General features: G+C 44.5%; 1 protein-coding gene across 4 annotated transcripts in view; it reads right to left on the bottom strand.

The window, feature by feature from the left end:
• Positions 1-10,016, bottom strand: part of Mvd (mevalonate diphosphate decarboxylase) — a 54,782-nt gene extending 44,766 nt beyond the window's left edge. For 2 of the 4 annotated variants that reach the window (XR_016290504.1, XM_089580278.1), the window contains exons 1-4: positions 9,750-10,012; positions 9,582-9,652; positions 7,215-7,282; positions 2,588-2,634 (exon numbers count right to left, since the gene is read on the bottom strand). Coding sequence is in view for 2 of the 4 variants with exons in the window: in XM_089580278.1 (XP_089436404.1) it covers positions 2,588-2,634; positions 7,215-7,282; positions 9,582-9,652; positions 9,750-9,831 (268 nt within the window). In the remaining 2 variants the exon portion in view is untranslated. Of the gene's footprint in view, positions 1-2,587; positions 2,635-7,214; positions 7,283-9,581; positions 9,653-9,749 lie in introns of all 4 variants that reach the window. The other 2 variants (XR_016290505.1, XM_089580279.1) reach the window with 2 other exon arrangements.
• Positions 10,017-16,166: the final 6,150 nt, after the last annotated feature.

The raw sequence follows: 16,166 nt of genomic DNA, 5'->3' as shown, positions 1-16,166 counted from the left end.
AGGTAAATGGCGCACAATTTGTTTTTTGTTTTTTTTTACCCGGAACCAATTTACAAACGAATTAACAACATTCTATTTTTTTTTTTACATATAAAGTTGCATGTATCCTGCCGGGAACGGGCATCGGCACAGGGCATGTACTACCCACGGCTAAGCCGAAATTACGCTAGACCCCATGTATAAGCCGATCCCCCCAATTTCGAATGGTTGTTTCTGTAAGAAAGGTCAACTTATACGCGGTAATATATGATATATTGCGCGTTATGCCCACTGAATTCCTAAGAGAAGGATCTCTCTCGTGAAAGCGCAGATTTCTTTGTGCCACAATAAATAGCACAAACGGTCTTCAACTTTTCTCTTATGCTAAGCACCCAGTGTTTCTATCCCAGCTTCAGCAAGACGTGGACATCGAACTCGCGACGCAGTCTACTGAACGGCCACTGCACGATTAGTTCTGTTGTGAAAAGAGCTCCAGGGACGGCGCTCTTCATCGCAATCATGGCCGCACTTGGCTAAGCTTGGCCACAATTTTCCATTGGCCATATGACTTGTCGTTGTAGTGTCGCAATAGTCGTTGTAGTGTCGCAATAGGTGCTGGCCAGCCCTCTCGTAGGCAACACAACCACCATTATTTTGTGCAACGCCATTATTTTGTGTACTGTACCAGTTCATTTGAATTAGTCTGAGGACTTCGTTTGGTCTCTCAGAAAACTTGAGATATCTCCACAAAATGGACGAAACGCTAATTTTTCTAATTGCCGACATGCGGATTTCTCAAACATTAGGGACTACAACAAAATTTTGATATCGGCTTTTGAATATGGGCACATTAGCAAGCAAACTGTGGAGGTAATGATTTTTTTTTTCTTCGATTCCTTCATAATTTGGACATTAGAGGGTTAATTGCATTGCCTATAGTGTCAAACCATCCATGCAAGAAGTTCAGGATATATCACTGCTAACGCTAAATTAGTACTGACATCAAAGCATGTACTAAAATGCGAGCCACAGGCCCACACATGCACATGCACACACAAATGCACACATGCATGCATACACAAGGAAAGGAAGAGAAAATTTTAAGCATGAAACATGCAAGTTCAAATTAAAACTTGCAATGAAAAAGGGAACATAACAGATAGCATGACAACCAATTTGACAGGCTAAAAGATATATTCCAAAGCAAAGGGGAAAACCATTCAGTATAAAATACCACAGGCCCTTCTTACATGCATTAGAAAATATGCTCACAATTTTGTACTGCAGAGTAATATTCGTTAGCAAGTGCCATGCAAGGCATGATAATTCAACACCCCATGCATCTGAAACATGCCCACAGTGCCAAGCATGCATAAAGTTGACTGTGCATTTCAGAAAAAAAAAAAGCAACAAACATCACAAACATTCAAAAAGCAAAACTTCACAATCACACACACAAAAAAAATTTCTACAAATTTTCCCGCACTACATAGTTTTGGTACATTGCAGTAGAAGTGTCAGTTCATATATACTTTTTTTAATTTTCAAGGCAGTCCTACCAGTGCCAGTGTTTAGCCATACCGGGTGTTCCAGCGAACACTTTTGAAAATTCCTAAATACAGGATGTTTGAAATAAAATCTTTTCAGGAACAGCCTGTCAGCTGTGGTAAATGTCAGTTCCTATGAAAATAATATTAATTAGGCAGCTTATTAACTAACTTCATTAACTACATTTCAAAAAGCACAGTCCGGTGACTAAGCACCAAGTTCAAATGCCAGCTATAGTGTGCCTTGGCATGCAGTTTCCATTGCTCCGTCGCTCCCAAAAAAAAACGATCACGCAGTTAGCGATAACTATACTTTTCCTTGCACCAAACGGCAAAGCAAAAGAATGTGCAGGATGTGCTACAGTAGCACAGGCAGTACGGACTGGCTGTTGCAGGCACTGCAACGTGGCATCATCGGACATTGCATTCAAACTAAGCTCCCTGCACACCTCGTGCACTGTTTCGGTCCTGTGTGGAAAAAAGCGCTGAACTTCGTTGCGCTACGTAACTCTATAGAATGATTTCTTCTATGTTTCAAAAACTGATATGGCATTGTCCTGTCCATGGCTTTAAACTCCCCGTTGACACTAACCACCAGACTGTGTTAACTGAAATGCTAATTAGTCAATTTTGTTTCATTGCTACCTAATATGATGATTCTTGCAGTAACTGACATCTACCGCCACTGACAGTTTGTGCCTGGAAATATTTTCTTTCTATTTATAACTCCCTATTATCCGGAATTCTTTAAATGTTCACTGAAACACCCAGTATATGGAATAAGTATTAATACAGGACAAGGCCTACCTGCTCAAGCAAGCTCTTCAGCAGGGTTTTAAAAGACCATTAAACTGTGTTTAAAGCAATGACCAAGTAGCTCAACAATACACCTTTTGTTTGAATTTGTGGACAATAAACAGAACAATCACATTTGGCAGAAAAGGATGTGCCCTACATAGCGCACTTTGCAGTAAGCCTTTGCAGGAGGCATTTCAGGATTACTCAAGAGGCTGGTGGGCAAATCAATCTAAGAGGATGAAAAAGAAAAAAAAGATACTCACTTTCATGAAGACAATTCTGTAGTCTAGCTGAACGCATCGACTCTTCTCTGAAATAAAAAGAATGCACTGCCATTCACCACACAAAACATGGACAAGAAGTGCTGTTGAGGAAAGCCAACATTAGAAACTACGGCTAAATTGCAAGAAATGCCTATGCCAAAAATAACTTAACCAGTGCAACTGCAACGAAGTGATGCTCATTATTAGTGATCATTTGAATTTGAGCTTAATTCAAACCAGCCCAAACAATGGAGAAAAAGCATAAAATTGATAAAAAACAAACACGATACCTCACATGCTCATCAGCTTTTAATACTAGTAATAAAAAATAAAAACATGCCAAACAGGTGCAAGTGGGCATCATCGTCATTCTGACCATGCCTACTGCAGAGCAAGGGCCTCTCCCGAACCTTTCCAATTAACCAAGTCCTGTGCCAGCTGTCACCACCGTATCCCTGCAAACTTCCTAATCTCATCCATCCACCTAGATTTGTGCCACCCTTGCTAGGCTTGCCCTCTCTTGAAATCCAGTCCGTTACCCATAACCACAATCGGTCATATTGCCTTCGCATTACATGCCCTGCCCATGGCCATTTCTTCTTCTTTATGTTGACTAAGGACGTCATTAAGTCGTGTTTGTTCCCTCATTCACTCTGCTTTGCACCTGTCTCTCACATTAGACTTACCATTTTCCTTTCCATATCTTGATGCATTGTCCTCAATTTAAGCTGAACCCTTTTCATTAGCCTTCACGTTTCTGCCCCTACCAAACGTGCTTCGCCCCATTGTTACTCTTCTAGTTATTTCGCTATAGTGGTCCACATCTGAGGTCACTATCTGCCCTACGTAGCTTTATTCCTTTACCACTTCAAGCAGCTCACTACCTATCGTTAACTGCTGTTCCCTTCCAAGACTGTTCGACATTACTTTAGTTTTCTGCATATTAATTTTTCAGGCCTACTGTTCTGCTTTGCCCGTCTAGGTCAAACAAGGCAATGTCATCAGCGAATACCAGATTACTAAGGTTATCATCATCATCATCAGTCCGACTATGCCCACAGCAGGGCAAAAGCCTCTCTCATATCTTTCCGATTAACCCAGTCCTGTGCCAGCTGCGACCCCCTGATCCCTGCAAACTTCCTGATCTCACCCGTCCACCTAACTTTCTGACCCCCCCGCCCCCTTAACTATGCCTGCCTTCTCTTGGTATCCAGTCCATTATCCTTCATGACCATTGGATTTCTTGCCTTCACGTTACATGCCCTGCAAGAGCCCATTTCTTCCTCTTAATTTCGACTAAAATATCATTAACCCACATTTGTTAACAACCCATTCTGCCCTCTTCCTGTCCCTTACCATTGCACCTATCATTTTCCTTTCCACAGCGCACTACGTTGCCCTCAATTTACGTTGAACCCTTTTCGTTAGCCTCCATGTTTCTGCCCCATAGGTGAGTACCAGTAAAATACAGCTGTTATATACTTTTCTAAGAGAACCTGCCAAATTCACCCCACTCCATTCTTATTCTTTTAGCTTCTTCCCTTTAGTGATCTAGATCTGCGGTCACTGCCTGCCCTTAGAAGACTTATCCTCTTACCATTACTTGTGCCTCACTACCAATGGTAAACTGCTTTCCCTTGCAAGGCTGTTAAACATTACTTTGGTTTTCTACATAGTAATCTTTGGACCCATAGTTTTGCTCATCCTCTCCAAGTCATTGATCATGCTTTGCAGTTCATTCCCTGAAAAACTTAGCATGGCAATGCTATCAGTGAATTGCAGATTACTAAGGTAATATAAATTAACTGTTATCCCCAACTGTTCCCAATGGAGACCTCTGAATGCCCCTCGTAAACAGGCAGTGAATAGCACTTGCGAGACCGTGTGTCCCTGCCTGACAGCCTTTCTTATTGCACTTTTATTGTCGACTTTATGGAGAGCTATGGTGGTTATGCAGCCACTATAGATATCTTCCAGTATTTTTAAATAGGGCCCACCTACGCCCTAATTCCATAATGCCTGCACACCTGCTGGGGGTTCGACTAAGTCCAACGCTTTCTCGTAATCTATGAAGGCTACATATAGGGATTGGCTATATTCTGCACATTTATCTATCACCTGATTGATAGTGTGAATATGGTCTATTGTTGGGTAGCCTCTACGAAAGCCTGCCTGATCATCTGATTAACTGAAGTCTAAGGTAGCCCTGACTCCTATTAGCAATTACATTAGTAAATACCTTTTATCAACAAACAGTAAGCTGATCAGCTGATCAGTCTGTAATTTTTTACAAGCCCCTGACGTCTCTTTTCTTATGTATTAAGTTAATGTCAGTGTTCTCCCAAGCTTACAGTACACTTGAGGTCCTAAGGCATTGCGTATAGAAAAACACCGTGTTTAAAAACAAAGAGGGGGTTTAGAGGCAGGCGGATCTGACTGGGGATGAAAAGTAGGCTGCGCACCCATGGGAATACATATATGAATAGTTTTCAAAGCAGTTTTCTGATTTCACCGTGCACCTATGATGTCGTCCCTTCCTGAAAAACAAGCAAATTCATCCTAGAACAGGTACTGAAAGTATGTAGCGTCATTTCGGAGGCGATGCATTTTTCAAAACGCCCATGCATGGGAGTGACTCTAGGACAGAACGGGAGCGTGGCCCATAGAAGAAACATGTAAGCAAAACTTTCATAAATATTTTTCTCGTTTCACATAGTACCCATGGAGACGGCCGTTCATTAACAGTTCGCAAGTGCTCTGAAGAAGACTGTGACAAAGTACGCTACGTCATTTTCAAGCTATCTTTGTAAAACGCAACGATGAATATGTGCCATGAAGGTAGATGTAACCCCAAAAGGCACTCTGTCTGCTGGGTGTCTGATATTTCTGCCACGTACGCCGCATTCCCTTGTAAATACTGTTGTTCAAATGATAGCAAGGTCTACATTGAAGACAACCTTCAAACAGCATGATAAACAAACCGCGCATTGTAGCAGATGACTAACACTGATTACAGACGGGCGGCGGAGCCTAAACCAGAGCTGGAGGCGGCCGGTGGTGTCATCTATGGCACTGTCTGCTACAGTGCATGGTTTTCTTTCATGCACTTGCCGTGGTGTTTGAGAACTGCCTTTTCAGGTAATGCTGTCTAGGCTACCTAGTCTGAATGACTGTATCAGTGAGCAAATGCAGCTCATGCAGCAGCATGTTGGACAACATGAGAAGCTTGTGCGATTCCAGGTAATCCAGGTATTACCCGGGTAATAAACTGCTTTTTATACACAAATCATGAAGCCCATCTCGGACTACCAGACAGACTCTCGGAGTTAGAAGATAAAGACAAAAAAGGCTCACAAGGAAAGTACTGGCAATGGAAGCAATGCCAAGAATTCAGGTATCAAGCCCTTTAACTCTTTCCCTACCGCGCCCATTGAGCATCGTTAGCCCGCTAACGATGATTTCATGCTCCGATTTCAGAACCTTCTGCGTTGCTAATCACCACGCTGCAGATACAGCTTGTAGGCAAGGATTCAAAGTTTTGTTTCCGATGTAGTTTTCTTTTGTCCCGCGATGGGGCACTTTCTAACGCGCTGCGAAGAAATGAGGATGCGGACCTGCGCTCATAGCCCGCCATGTTGCCCGCAGATGATGCCTTCGCCGCTCGACTTCGGAGCCATCCGCGTTGCTTACAGGCACGATGCGAATCTGGCTTGTAGCCGGAGAACTGAAGTTTTGTTTCCGATATAGTTTTTTTTTCCCCTATAAAACAGCATTTTTTGAACGCGCTCCAAAGATTCGGTACCATCAAAGTCGCTTGGCAGCCTCCATATGCGCGCCACGCGCACTAAAACATAGCAAATCTCAGGACTCCGTTTAGTCTGCGAGTGATTTAATCGACGACCTGTGCAACAACGAGCCTGAAAATGGTGCAAGGCGCAGAAGATGATTCAGTTTTCACATCGGTGATGATGGAAACGAGCCTGAAACACAGGCGGCCGCGCTCCGATGCACAACTGTTGGGTTTCCAGTTATTGTTTTGTAGCATGAATACTATTCAAGATAGAAATGATTTTTTTTTTTTGCAGATAGTGGCCAATAGAGTAACAAACATTTTGCATATTTCAGATAATTTTTAACATTTTTTTCTTTTTAAATACAAGCGTGTCTTTGCAAGTTTTGTTCAATTTTTTCCTAAAATCTCGTTTTTAGCAAAAAAAAAATTTTGTTGCAACATGCAATTTGTTGTCTAAACTTATATGAATAGAAAGCACCTTTATTCAGCTCTGTTTTTGGATATTGCAATAAATATTGAATGCAAAAGTTTTAACAAAAAAAAAATGTACTGAAACCTTCGAAAAATGGCCATTTTCCCCATGGTAGGGAAAGAGTTAATATATTCCGTACCAATTCAGAATGCCAGAAAGGTGCTCATGCAGTGCTAAAGCTGGCAGACAACAAAAATGCCCCTGAGGACAGAAAAATGGTTATGCATTAACACTTTTGTCCGACATAATTAACAATGCTTCCAGCAGTTCACTGCTGCAGTCACACACGAGATTGAAAGAAGCAAAAAAAGTAAGAATACATGCACCGAAAAACCGGAGACTAAAATAAAATGGCTACTCACTTTCCATTCAGCCAAATTCTATCCTCTCTGAACTTCTTCCCAACTGCAACTGTAGTCGTTGCACACAGCTGAAAGTTTTTTGTTTTTGTTTTTTTGTTACGGAAACTAAACCCAAGAGCGACATATGCAAGGCACTTCTGATATGCTAGCTTCACACTTCGAGACACCCAGACATCTCCACACACACGGTCACTCACCACTGGCACAAATGTGGACATTGCCTGGCACCAATTTGGACACCTTGCAAACAAAAATTGCATCGAGCGAGGGCAGTGGTACACCAGCACATTCTCTGCCTCCCACTTGAAGCATGCTCACAGAGCAGTGAACATCAGCCTTGCACAGCACGCATTCATGTTCAACAAACTGAACAGACAGCTCAGGATGCCTTCCAAGATAGCCTAAGTCTGTAGCACGGCTTTAAGCTTGGTACACAATAGCAAATTTGATTCCTCACTTTGCAAGCATGCTCCTGTAGCACAGAAGATACGGCTGTGCACTGCTGCCTGCACCTACACACTATTTCTCAAGACTACTACGCTGACTGCTGACCATGCATTCCCTTGTTTACATTAACAGTAGATGGCCATGCCCATCTTCATTCATTCATTTGTTTCTACTGTCAGCCCTGGTCAAGGGCTATTACAGGAGTGGATGTTCAAACGGGGCACAAAAAGCAACAACAAAATAAAACAAGCATTGAAACCAACATTAAATTCCAGAAAAATAGTGTTTGCCACTTATGCAAAATAAAACACTCTTCTCTAAAATTCTGCTAAGTGATTGTGATGCAACAATGAAGTTTGGTAGCACAGTATACACTATTCCTCATTTGCAACTTAAAGAACAAAAGCACTTCCTACAGCTCACACCAGATCATCTACTACAGCCCTTTAAAGCAACTTTGCAACAAATATCTTTTGATTTATGCTCAATGCCTAAATGCGGCCAAAATTCACAAACTGAGTAGATGTTTCTGTATTCAACAGAAATGCTCACTGTATCTAAATTAATCATGGTTTCCTTCATAACACAGAAAAGAAATCAATGTGCAATTTGCTGCATCATAATACAGCACAACTGTCACAACTGCCTAAACTTGGGATGTGAATTTTTCTGTCAAGCTTTTAACCTTAAGAAAATAGGAGCGCTACTTGATGACTGTCACCACATCAGCTCTTATGGTTGCCAAGCAGCACTTCTGTTTTACCATATAAAATAATGTTGATGTAGGCAGCACTAGCTGGAAGTAGGGACGAAGAAAGAAACACTGCTAGCTGTTTACACTGAATCATTGCCACCAAATAAATAAATAACCATGCGCAGGCCAGAAGTGTTAAGCTATGGGCAGTTGGAGGCAGAGCAAACTTGGCAGCTCATGGATGGATATTTACACACACACTCATGAACACATAGCCCAGTAAAGTACAATAGAGGCATCTTCTGAAACATCGATTTTCTTGCTTCTGAGAAATATACCACGAAGATTATTCTAGCTGTTTCATTTGCACTCCTATTAAGCATCCCTGCCCCAGAAAATTACGCCACACACCCACTTTTAATCCACAGGCACCACAAGAAATGCCTCAGTTGTTATTTTGCTAGGTTCTGGAGCATGTGCAATAGCTGCACAAACTAAGCAGCCCACTATGCTTTCAAGCCAATTTAACTATTTGGTACACAGACGTGCGACTCTGTTATACAAGTGACAGTAGAAAGATATGAACAAAGGCAAGGAGCTGCGCTGCTGCTCTCCTGCTTTTCAGTCTGTGTTTTCAATGTACCATATTACTTTTGTGATCTACCACCAACTAGCTTTAAGAGGTAGGAATGCTACATTGGCGGCAAGTACGACAAACACAGATACGGAACGAAAGAGGTTCTGCAGATTCGGGCCGTGAATTTCGAAGCAAATCAAGTGAAGGTACACTCACGGAGAACTTCTTGAAAATTGCTACAGACGTGAAATGTTTGGTTTATGGTTCAAGGGGATTTATAACGTCCCAAAGCGACTCAGGCTGTGAGGGCCGCCGTAGTGAACGGCTCCGGAAATTTCGACCACCTGGGATGCTTTAACGTGCACTGACATCGCACAGTACACGGGCCTCAAGTTCGCCTCCATCGAAATTCTACCACCGCAGCCGGGATCGAACCCGCGTCGTTCGGGTCAGCAGCCGAGCGCCATAAGAACTGAGTCACCGCGGCGGTCAGACGTGAAATTTGTTGCTTGCAAACTTCTTTTTGTTACAGACGTGCCGAGACTAACATCAAATCTCACAAGTATCGCGCACATTTAGCATCTGACTTAAGTACACACAAAGGGAAAGTTTCGTTCGGGATGGAAAACCGAAAGTAAACCATGCTTACGTGTTCAGTGCTCAACGTTAAGCTGAGAGAGTCATTGGCAGGAATTATAAGATCTTCGTTGGTCTTTCCCCCTGAGAAAGAAAACAAAAAATGAAGGCATAGGGAAACCAATAAGCCGCACTCAAGCACCTCAGCAAGCAAAGGCAATCCAATACACAGCGTACTCACAGTACTTTACCACAGCGATGTTGACAGGAGCTTTAGTGGTGGTCATGTACAATCCATCGTTAACCTTGGTTATGTGGTCCATCCCGGCTATCGGAAAAATCCCAGCAGCAGGCAAACGAACGACCGGGAACAGGCGTACGTTCACTTTTCCTCATACCAAAGACAAACTGACTACAGCACACACACACAAGAGGAAAAGTCAATTTTCGTGCCTCAAAGCACGGTGGATATGTGGATAGATGATACGAGCACCCTCTTCGAAGCAGGGTAATGGGGACCAACGCATACCAACGTTTGGTAACCGTAGATGTCACTGGAACTAACGGCGCTGCAGTCGATCATGCCTTTCTCCGGCGTCTCTCGCGTCGTCTGCTACGCCTCCGGACGAGGATCTATAAACACCGTTTATAAAAAGGATCTATAAACGATGCCTCCGGAAAGACGGGCCAACAGGTAGTGCCGCACCGGTCCACATCTGTAGGTAAATCCCTTTTCGGAGTGAACAAAACAATGTGGCCTAGCTGGTGTTTCTACATGGTGAAAAAAACCACTCTGCTTGGAGGGCACAAAGGAGGCACACTGAGATTGTAAGACATGGTATACGCGTTGTGTACGTGTGTGTCTCATGCGCCTTCCAAACACTTTATTTTTCCACTATATTCTTTTCGGCGGTTGCAGCACTTAACGACTTTACACCGGCCGGGTGTTGTGACAAAACTGTTCCAGTTCACAAGCATGGAGCTGTGCACTATCATGCCACAATGTTCATGGATGCCAGAACCTTGCTCCTTTTAGTACGAAAGCACTTCAAGCCGCACTCTCCGTTGTGTGTCTGTGTATCTGAAGCCTCTGAGTAGCAAGTGTAACTATAGCTCACTGGGTAAGTGGACACCTGAATCGCGCAGTGCGTATATATGCCGGGAGCTTCCAGTTGGGAGATCGATCAGCTCCCAGTTGGTTTTCTGGGTTCCAACTGGGAGCTCTAATTGGTTTCAAGTAGTTCCAGTTGGGCTATATCATACTGGAAGTGCCGAAACCAATTGGTGCCTCGCGAACCAGTTATGCAATCCAATTGGAAACGCAGAACCAATTGGAGTGCCCAACTGGAACTATATGGAAACCAAATGAACTACCTATAGTTGGATTCATGAGCCCAACTGGCTGACCAATTGGGTCCAACTAGTTCCAGTTGGAACCAGTTGCCTACTAATTGGTTCCAACTGGTTCCGTTTGGAACCAATTATTAGGCCCAATTGGACCCATTGTATTTTTTTTTTGACAGGCCGGTTGCTCAACTCTCCAGGAGCAACGAGCCCTGGTGGCAAGAGCCCAGGCCGCTACGGAAGCCACAGGGGTCGCAGACTAGGGATCCCTCCTAGTCATTGTGAGGGCCAGTTGGTTATATTATACAGACAGTTGCGCAAATCAGAGAAAATCGAAGAAAAATTCTCTCGGCTTAACCGCGCGTTTGTTTGGGCTCAAATTTTGCACAGAGGTTGCATTTGGTGGTCAGTTTTGTTTTATACTACATTTAGGTGGGGTACTTGCCTGATTCAGTCAGAATTTTTTGGAAATCCCCATCGTATGTGGCGACGACGATCCAAAACTGAAAGACATCGCAGCAATGGTACCCGTAGCGCCATCTCGCACCCACCGGAGAAACCCAGCTGTGCTAAGTGGAGAGCTCGTTTCTCCGATGGCTGCGAGATGGCGCCACGCGTACCATTGCTGCGAAGTCTTTCGATTTTGGTTCTCCGTCGCCACAGACGATGGGGATTTCCAAATAATTCTGCTCGAATCAGGCAAGTACCCCACCTAAATGTAGTATAAAACAAAACTGACCACTAAATGCAACCTCTGTGCGAAATTTGAGCCCGAACAAACGCGCGGTTAAGCCGAGAGAATTTTTCTTCGATTTTCTCTGATTTGCGCAACTGTCTGTAGTTGGTTATATTGGGGCCAGGCCCTTCAGCCCGGTCCAAGCAATACCTCTTTTGTAAATAATACAAATAAATGTTTTACACCACCACGGCCTGTTCATCAAAAAGTGTAGACGTCGTGCGGCTCCAGTCAGGAAAGTTCAGAAAAACTGTGCACCTCCTCAGTGGTCGGTGCCGAAATGGTGCAGATGCAGCCGCCATGGAAGCAGACGACGGCTTGCGCGACGATGGCTTGCGCTTTTCGATAAACGGCGGAGATAAATTATTCCACTCGTCGATGAGAACGGTGCCCCACACCGGCCCGACTCTGATGGAAAATGATTGGCCACCCGAGAAGGCGGCGACGGGAGGTGGGGACGGCGGCCCTCGATCGCTGGCACGTACCTTGCATCTCTCGACCACCGTGCTCTCGACGGACCCGTCACCGGCGTCTTTCCTTTAGACTAATAAAGTTATAACAGTACTTGAAGCCGGTTATGTTAACTATAAACTACGCACGTGCATGCAGCGTATTATGCACGTTGTTGCATCAACCGCTTAACATGCAAGCCGACGCGCGCACACCTCAGTCGTGTCCAGTAAAAGAACACACGTGCGTTTCGCTTACGCTGCCGTGAGGTTGCATCGACGCTAATGCATGGCAACACCTCGCTAACCTCGCTGCGATGTGCTGTTTGAATATTCTTCACGCGGTTCGGAATATTGGCAGGCTAGCAGACAACCAGCAGGCCTGCACTCGACCATTCATTATGGAAGCAGCCAGTGCCCAGCTACACTTGAACTGCAGGAACTGGCCAGCTAGGGAGCCTCCGTGTGCAAATGAAGCTTGGAGGAACCAAAATTCCTCCTTCACATGCTCATTGACACATAGAGTTTCTTACTCTATGTTACATATAGACTCTATGTTACATATAAACTCTATGTTACATAGAGTTTCTTACTTACATAGAGTTATACCCCTGCCACACGGCAAATTTAATGTCATTCTCATCGAATGACATTTGTTCGACTTAATGTCATTTTTTCTGCGCGCTGCTACACGGCAAAAACTAATGTCATTTGCAAATGATGGCGATTGCGATGGAAAGAGAGTACAGTGAGTACAGCATACAAAAATTTCGATCTATGCTTCAATACGTTGCAAAAAGTATTGCTTTGCTAATGGAAACCGATTCTAAAATCTTCATCCTCATTTTAATCAACGTATTTAGATAGGCGCGCTGTGTGAGGGATCTAAAAACGTTGATTTCAATAACGTGTTGATCACTGCTATCCACCACAAGTCCAAGCCAAGCCAAACCTCAGCCAGCGGCGGCAGGCAAATGGCGGACGTCATATTGTGAAATGCCATGGAGGAAGGAAAAAAAGAGGAGAGGCCGTCACGTGACATTTTGTGAAGCCGGAAACAAGCTCGGCGCCATCTTACTCCGGCGGGCTCCTGTTTACATTTCGCCGCCGCGCCGATTGCGCGCGCGTTTCAAAGCCAACGAAGGAGCGGGCTACCGCATGGGCGCAGGCCCCCGCGCGAGTGGCGCTTGGCTGCTTGCCGGTTTAGGGTGCCCTATGTTGGTGTTCGTCAGCGGAAAAGTTAATAAAGCGGAAATACCCGTGTGAGATAGGCGGTTACTTTCAGTTACTGCTTCGTACTGCGTCGTACAATGCTGCCATGCATGACCACACCCCACCTTAGAGTTCAACCTGCCTTTTATTGCAGCTCTTGTCGCTGAATGTTGCAATCTGCCTCCATTGTGTATGTTTTGGAAGCTGGCAGTGTCAACAGTGCCTTCTGTTGCAGCATTGAGGATTAAAAAATTCTGCAGTATATTTTTGTTGGTGTTGAATACCATACTTACCTTCATTGCATGTTTTGTGCGGCTGGCCATGCAAGGAATGCTTTCTCATACAGCAGTGAGGATATGGGCAAAAATACTAATAAGTTTGAGTTCTTGACCCTGAACAGAAAATGTAGTATAATATAACGTGTTGTAATGGTGGCCGTGCCAACAATGACTTTTGATTCACAACTCCAAAAGCCATTCATAGAGGCGACAGAAACGGAGAGGGCCAAAGAGCATATAGTAGACGGCAGGGGAGGATTTATGGATGGGGGGGTGGGGGGTGGGGGGGTGGGGCGTTGCTTCCCTCCAAAAGACTGAAATTTTACATAGGACAACTGAACACCTTTTTCTCAATTAAAAAATTTCAGAAAATATACGTTTAAAATGTGACTGCCTCCTCCGTAAATCCACCCTTTGTAGCATGGCAACATCGCATATGTTTCACATCCACAGGTCTAGTATGGTGCATAATATATATGACCGTAGCTTTTCAGACTTCTAGAAGTTTAGGAGTCCCCAGTGGCTGCAGTATAAGTTTCATGGTGTTGTGCCTCATTTCAATGCTGTGTTTCATATTTAATGTGCAGAGCTGCAGCTGTACACTCCACTTTTCTCTACTTGGTGAAATACTAGCTGGTAATGTCAATGCATAGTAGCACACTTTACTTGTGATCGACAATACAGGCAATGAAAGTCGATCTGTTGTACGTAATGAATGCATCAAATTATTTTTCTTCAACATAACCACAGGCCCTTTTGCTGGGCTAGTTTGTGTGACATTATGTTCAGGAAAGTAAAAACAGCATAAATTTTACACAAACCACAAAGAAAGACAGGACGGGCGCTGTCCGTCTTTCTGTGTGGTTTGTGTAAAATTTAGTGCTGTTTTTACTTTCCTGATCACAATAACCACCACAAGCATCAATGAAATTCAGCGCACATGCGGATCCTCATTTCACCACGTACTTTTTACGACAAATAACACTATCACAGGACATGGGCACTATAAACACATGTGAGAAAAGGCCTCCAAATTCAGTTAGAGCTTCGCCTTTTTCGCACTTCTTGACCATGACATCAGCTAGAAAAGCAATTGCAAACCTGCTACAGGAAACCGGTATAAACATAGCGCGTGACCAAAAGCACAGAATTGGCCACGATATTGATACATGCATTCGAAGAGACAGAAGTAGTGCATGCACTAGAAGAGAAAGAAGTTAGTTGGCTCTCGCTCGCGCGCTCGGACCACTGAGGGACCGCCGCAGTTTTTCGTACTCCGGTGTTCGATTTCGCGTTGCACGCTACAATATGAACGAATACACTTGAGCCCGGCACGTCCCATAGGCAAATAGCTCGCTAGACGCTTCAAACGTTACACGCTTCAAACGGGCATGTAACAAAGTTTCTGTATACTAAGAGCAAAGCGAGCGCAGCTGTTTCCTTTACAATATCGCTCTCCGCCCATGTCATGGCCCCCGCCGCTCAAACAAGCGCAATCGTCGAAAAACGAAAATGACCGTTATACCGATGTCAGTGACAATCGCTGGAGCGTTGCAAGAACACGCATAGGTAGCAACGAGGTTTCACTGCCGATGTAAACTGGAGCGCAAATGGCACACACACACTGCACGTACAGGACGCGAAACGTCCGCACAATGCGCCGACGACCGCTCTAGCGCACGCCGCATTGAATCACTGGTGAACGAACAGCGCGAATGCAGCGGCGGTCTCCCGACGGCTCCGAGCAGTGACGCAGTAGACGAAATGCCCGTGCGATCGTGGTCGCCGAGCACGTTGAAATCAATGCACGCAACAACGAGAGTTTTGCGGCGAATTCCACCTGAGATATGAGTGAACGGCGCCAACGTCAGCCTGTGAGCACGATCAAAAACAAACTCGAGCAGTTGAGGAAAGCACGCCTACGCCGCACCTCAAATGCTACGCCGCGGCCGTCTGCTATTGCCCGGTTTGTAAACAGCAACTACGACGCCGTTGCTAAGCTGCCGGAGTAAGATGGCCTCCCAATCGAGAAAAAACCACGTGATTTCCTCCACACTTTTCTCCCAGGGTGCTGTGTGGAAAGGGCCTCTCCTCTTTTTTTCCTTCCTCCATGTGAAATGCTCTCTATGGTGAAATTAGACAGTATTAGCTGTGCGTCCGCAAAAGCTTTGCGCATGCTACAGGCGCACCTTGCGCGCACTGCCGCACGTCCTCACAACAGTTTTAGTAGGGAGCACGGTGGTTGGGTGTGACTAGCGTAGCGCGCGAGAAGCATAACATACTGTGGCGCCATCTAGACGATAGCAAGTCCATGGAGGAAGTCCATGAGCAAGTCAAACCTCCTGAACTGAGTGCCGAAAAAACGTTTTTTTCTTTTATTAACGACAGTAATGAATGCATTCGAAGGCTTTGTTTTTTTTTTGTAAATCAATTGGATGAAATGAAAATGTAGATTCTAGTGCAAAGTTGGAGAAATACTTCGCTCGGGGTCGTTGCTATGACGACAGTGTACGCCGTACATAGTTAAGCCTAGCATCAAGAAATTCTGAAATTTATCTCAAAAGCGACTGATATTTCAAACCTATATTGTTACGGAGGGATGAGAATGCACAAAATAAAAGCGAATACAACCGTTTAGA

Source organism: Amblyomma mixtum, chromosome 3 (assembly GCF_055824585.1).
Source record: "Amblyomma mixtum isolate Tamu chromosome 3, ASM5582458v1, whole genome shotgun sequence".
Taxonomy (NCBI): Eukaryota; Metazoa; Arthropoda; class Arachnida; order Ixodida; family Ixodidae; genus Amblyomma; species Amblyomma mixtum.
Note: the sequence above shows the minus strand (reverse complement) of the source record. Positions and strands in the feature narration are given on the sequence as shown.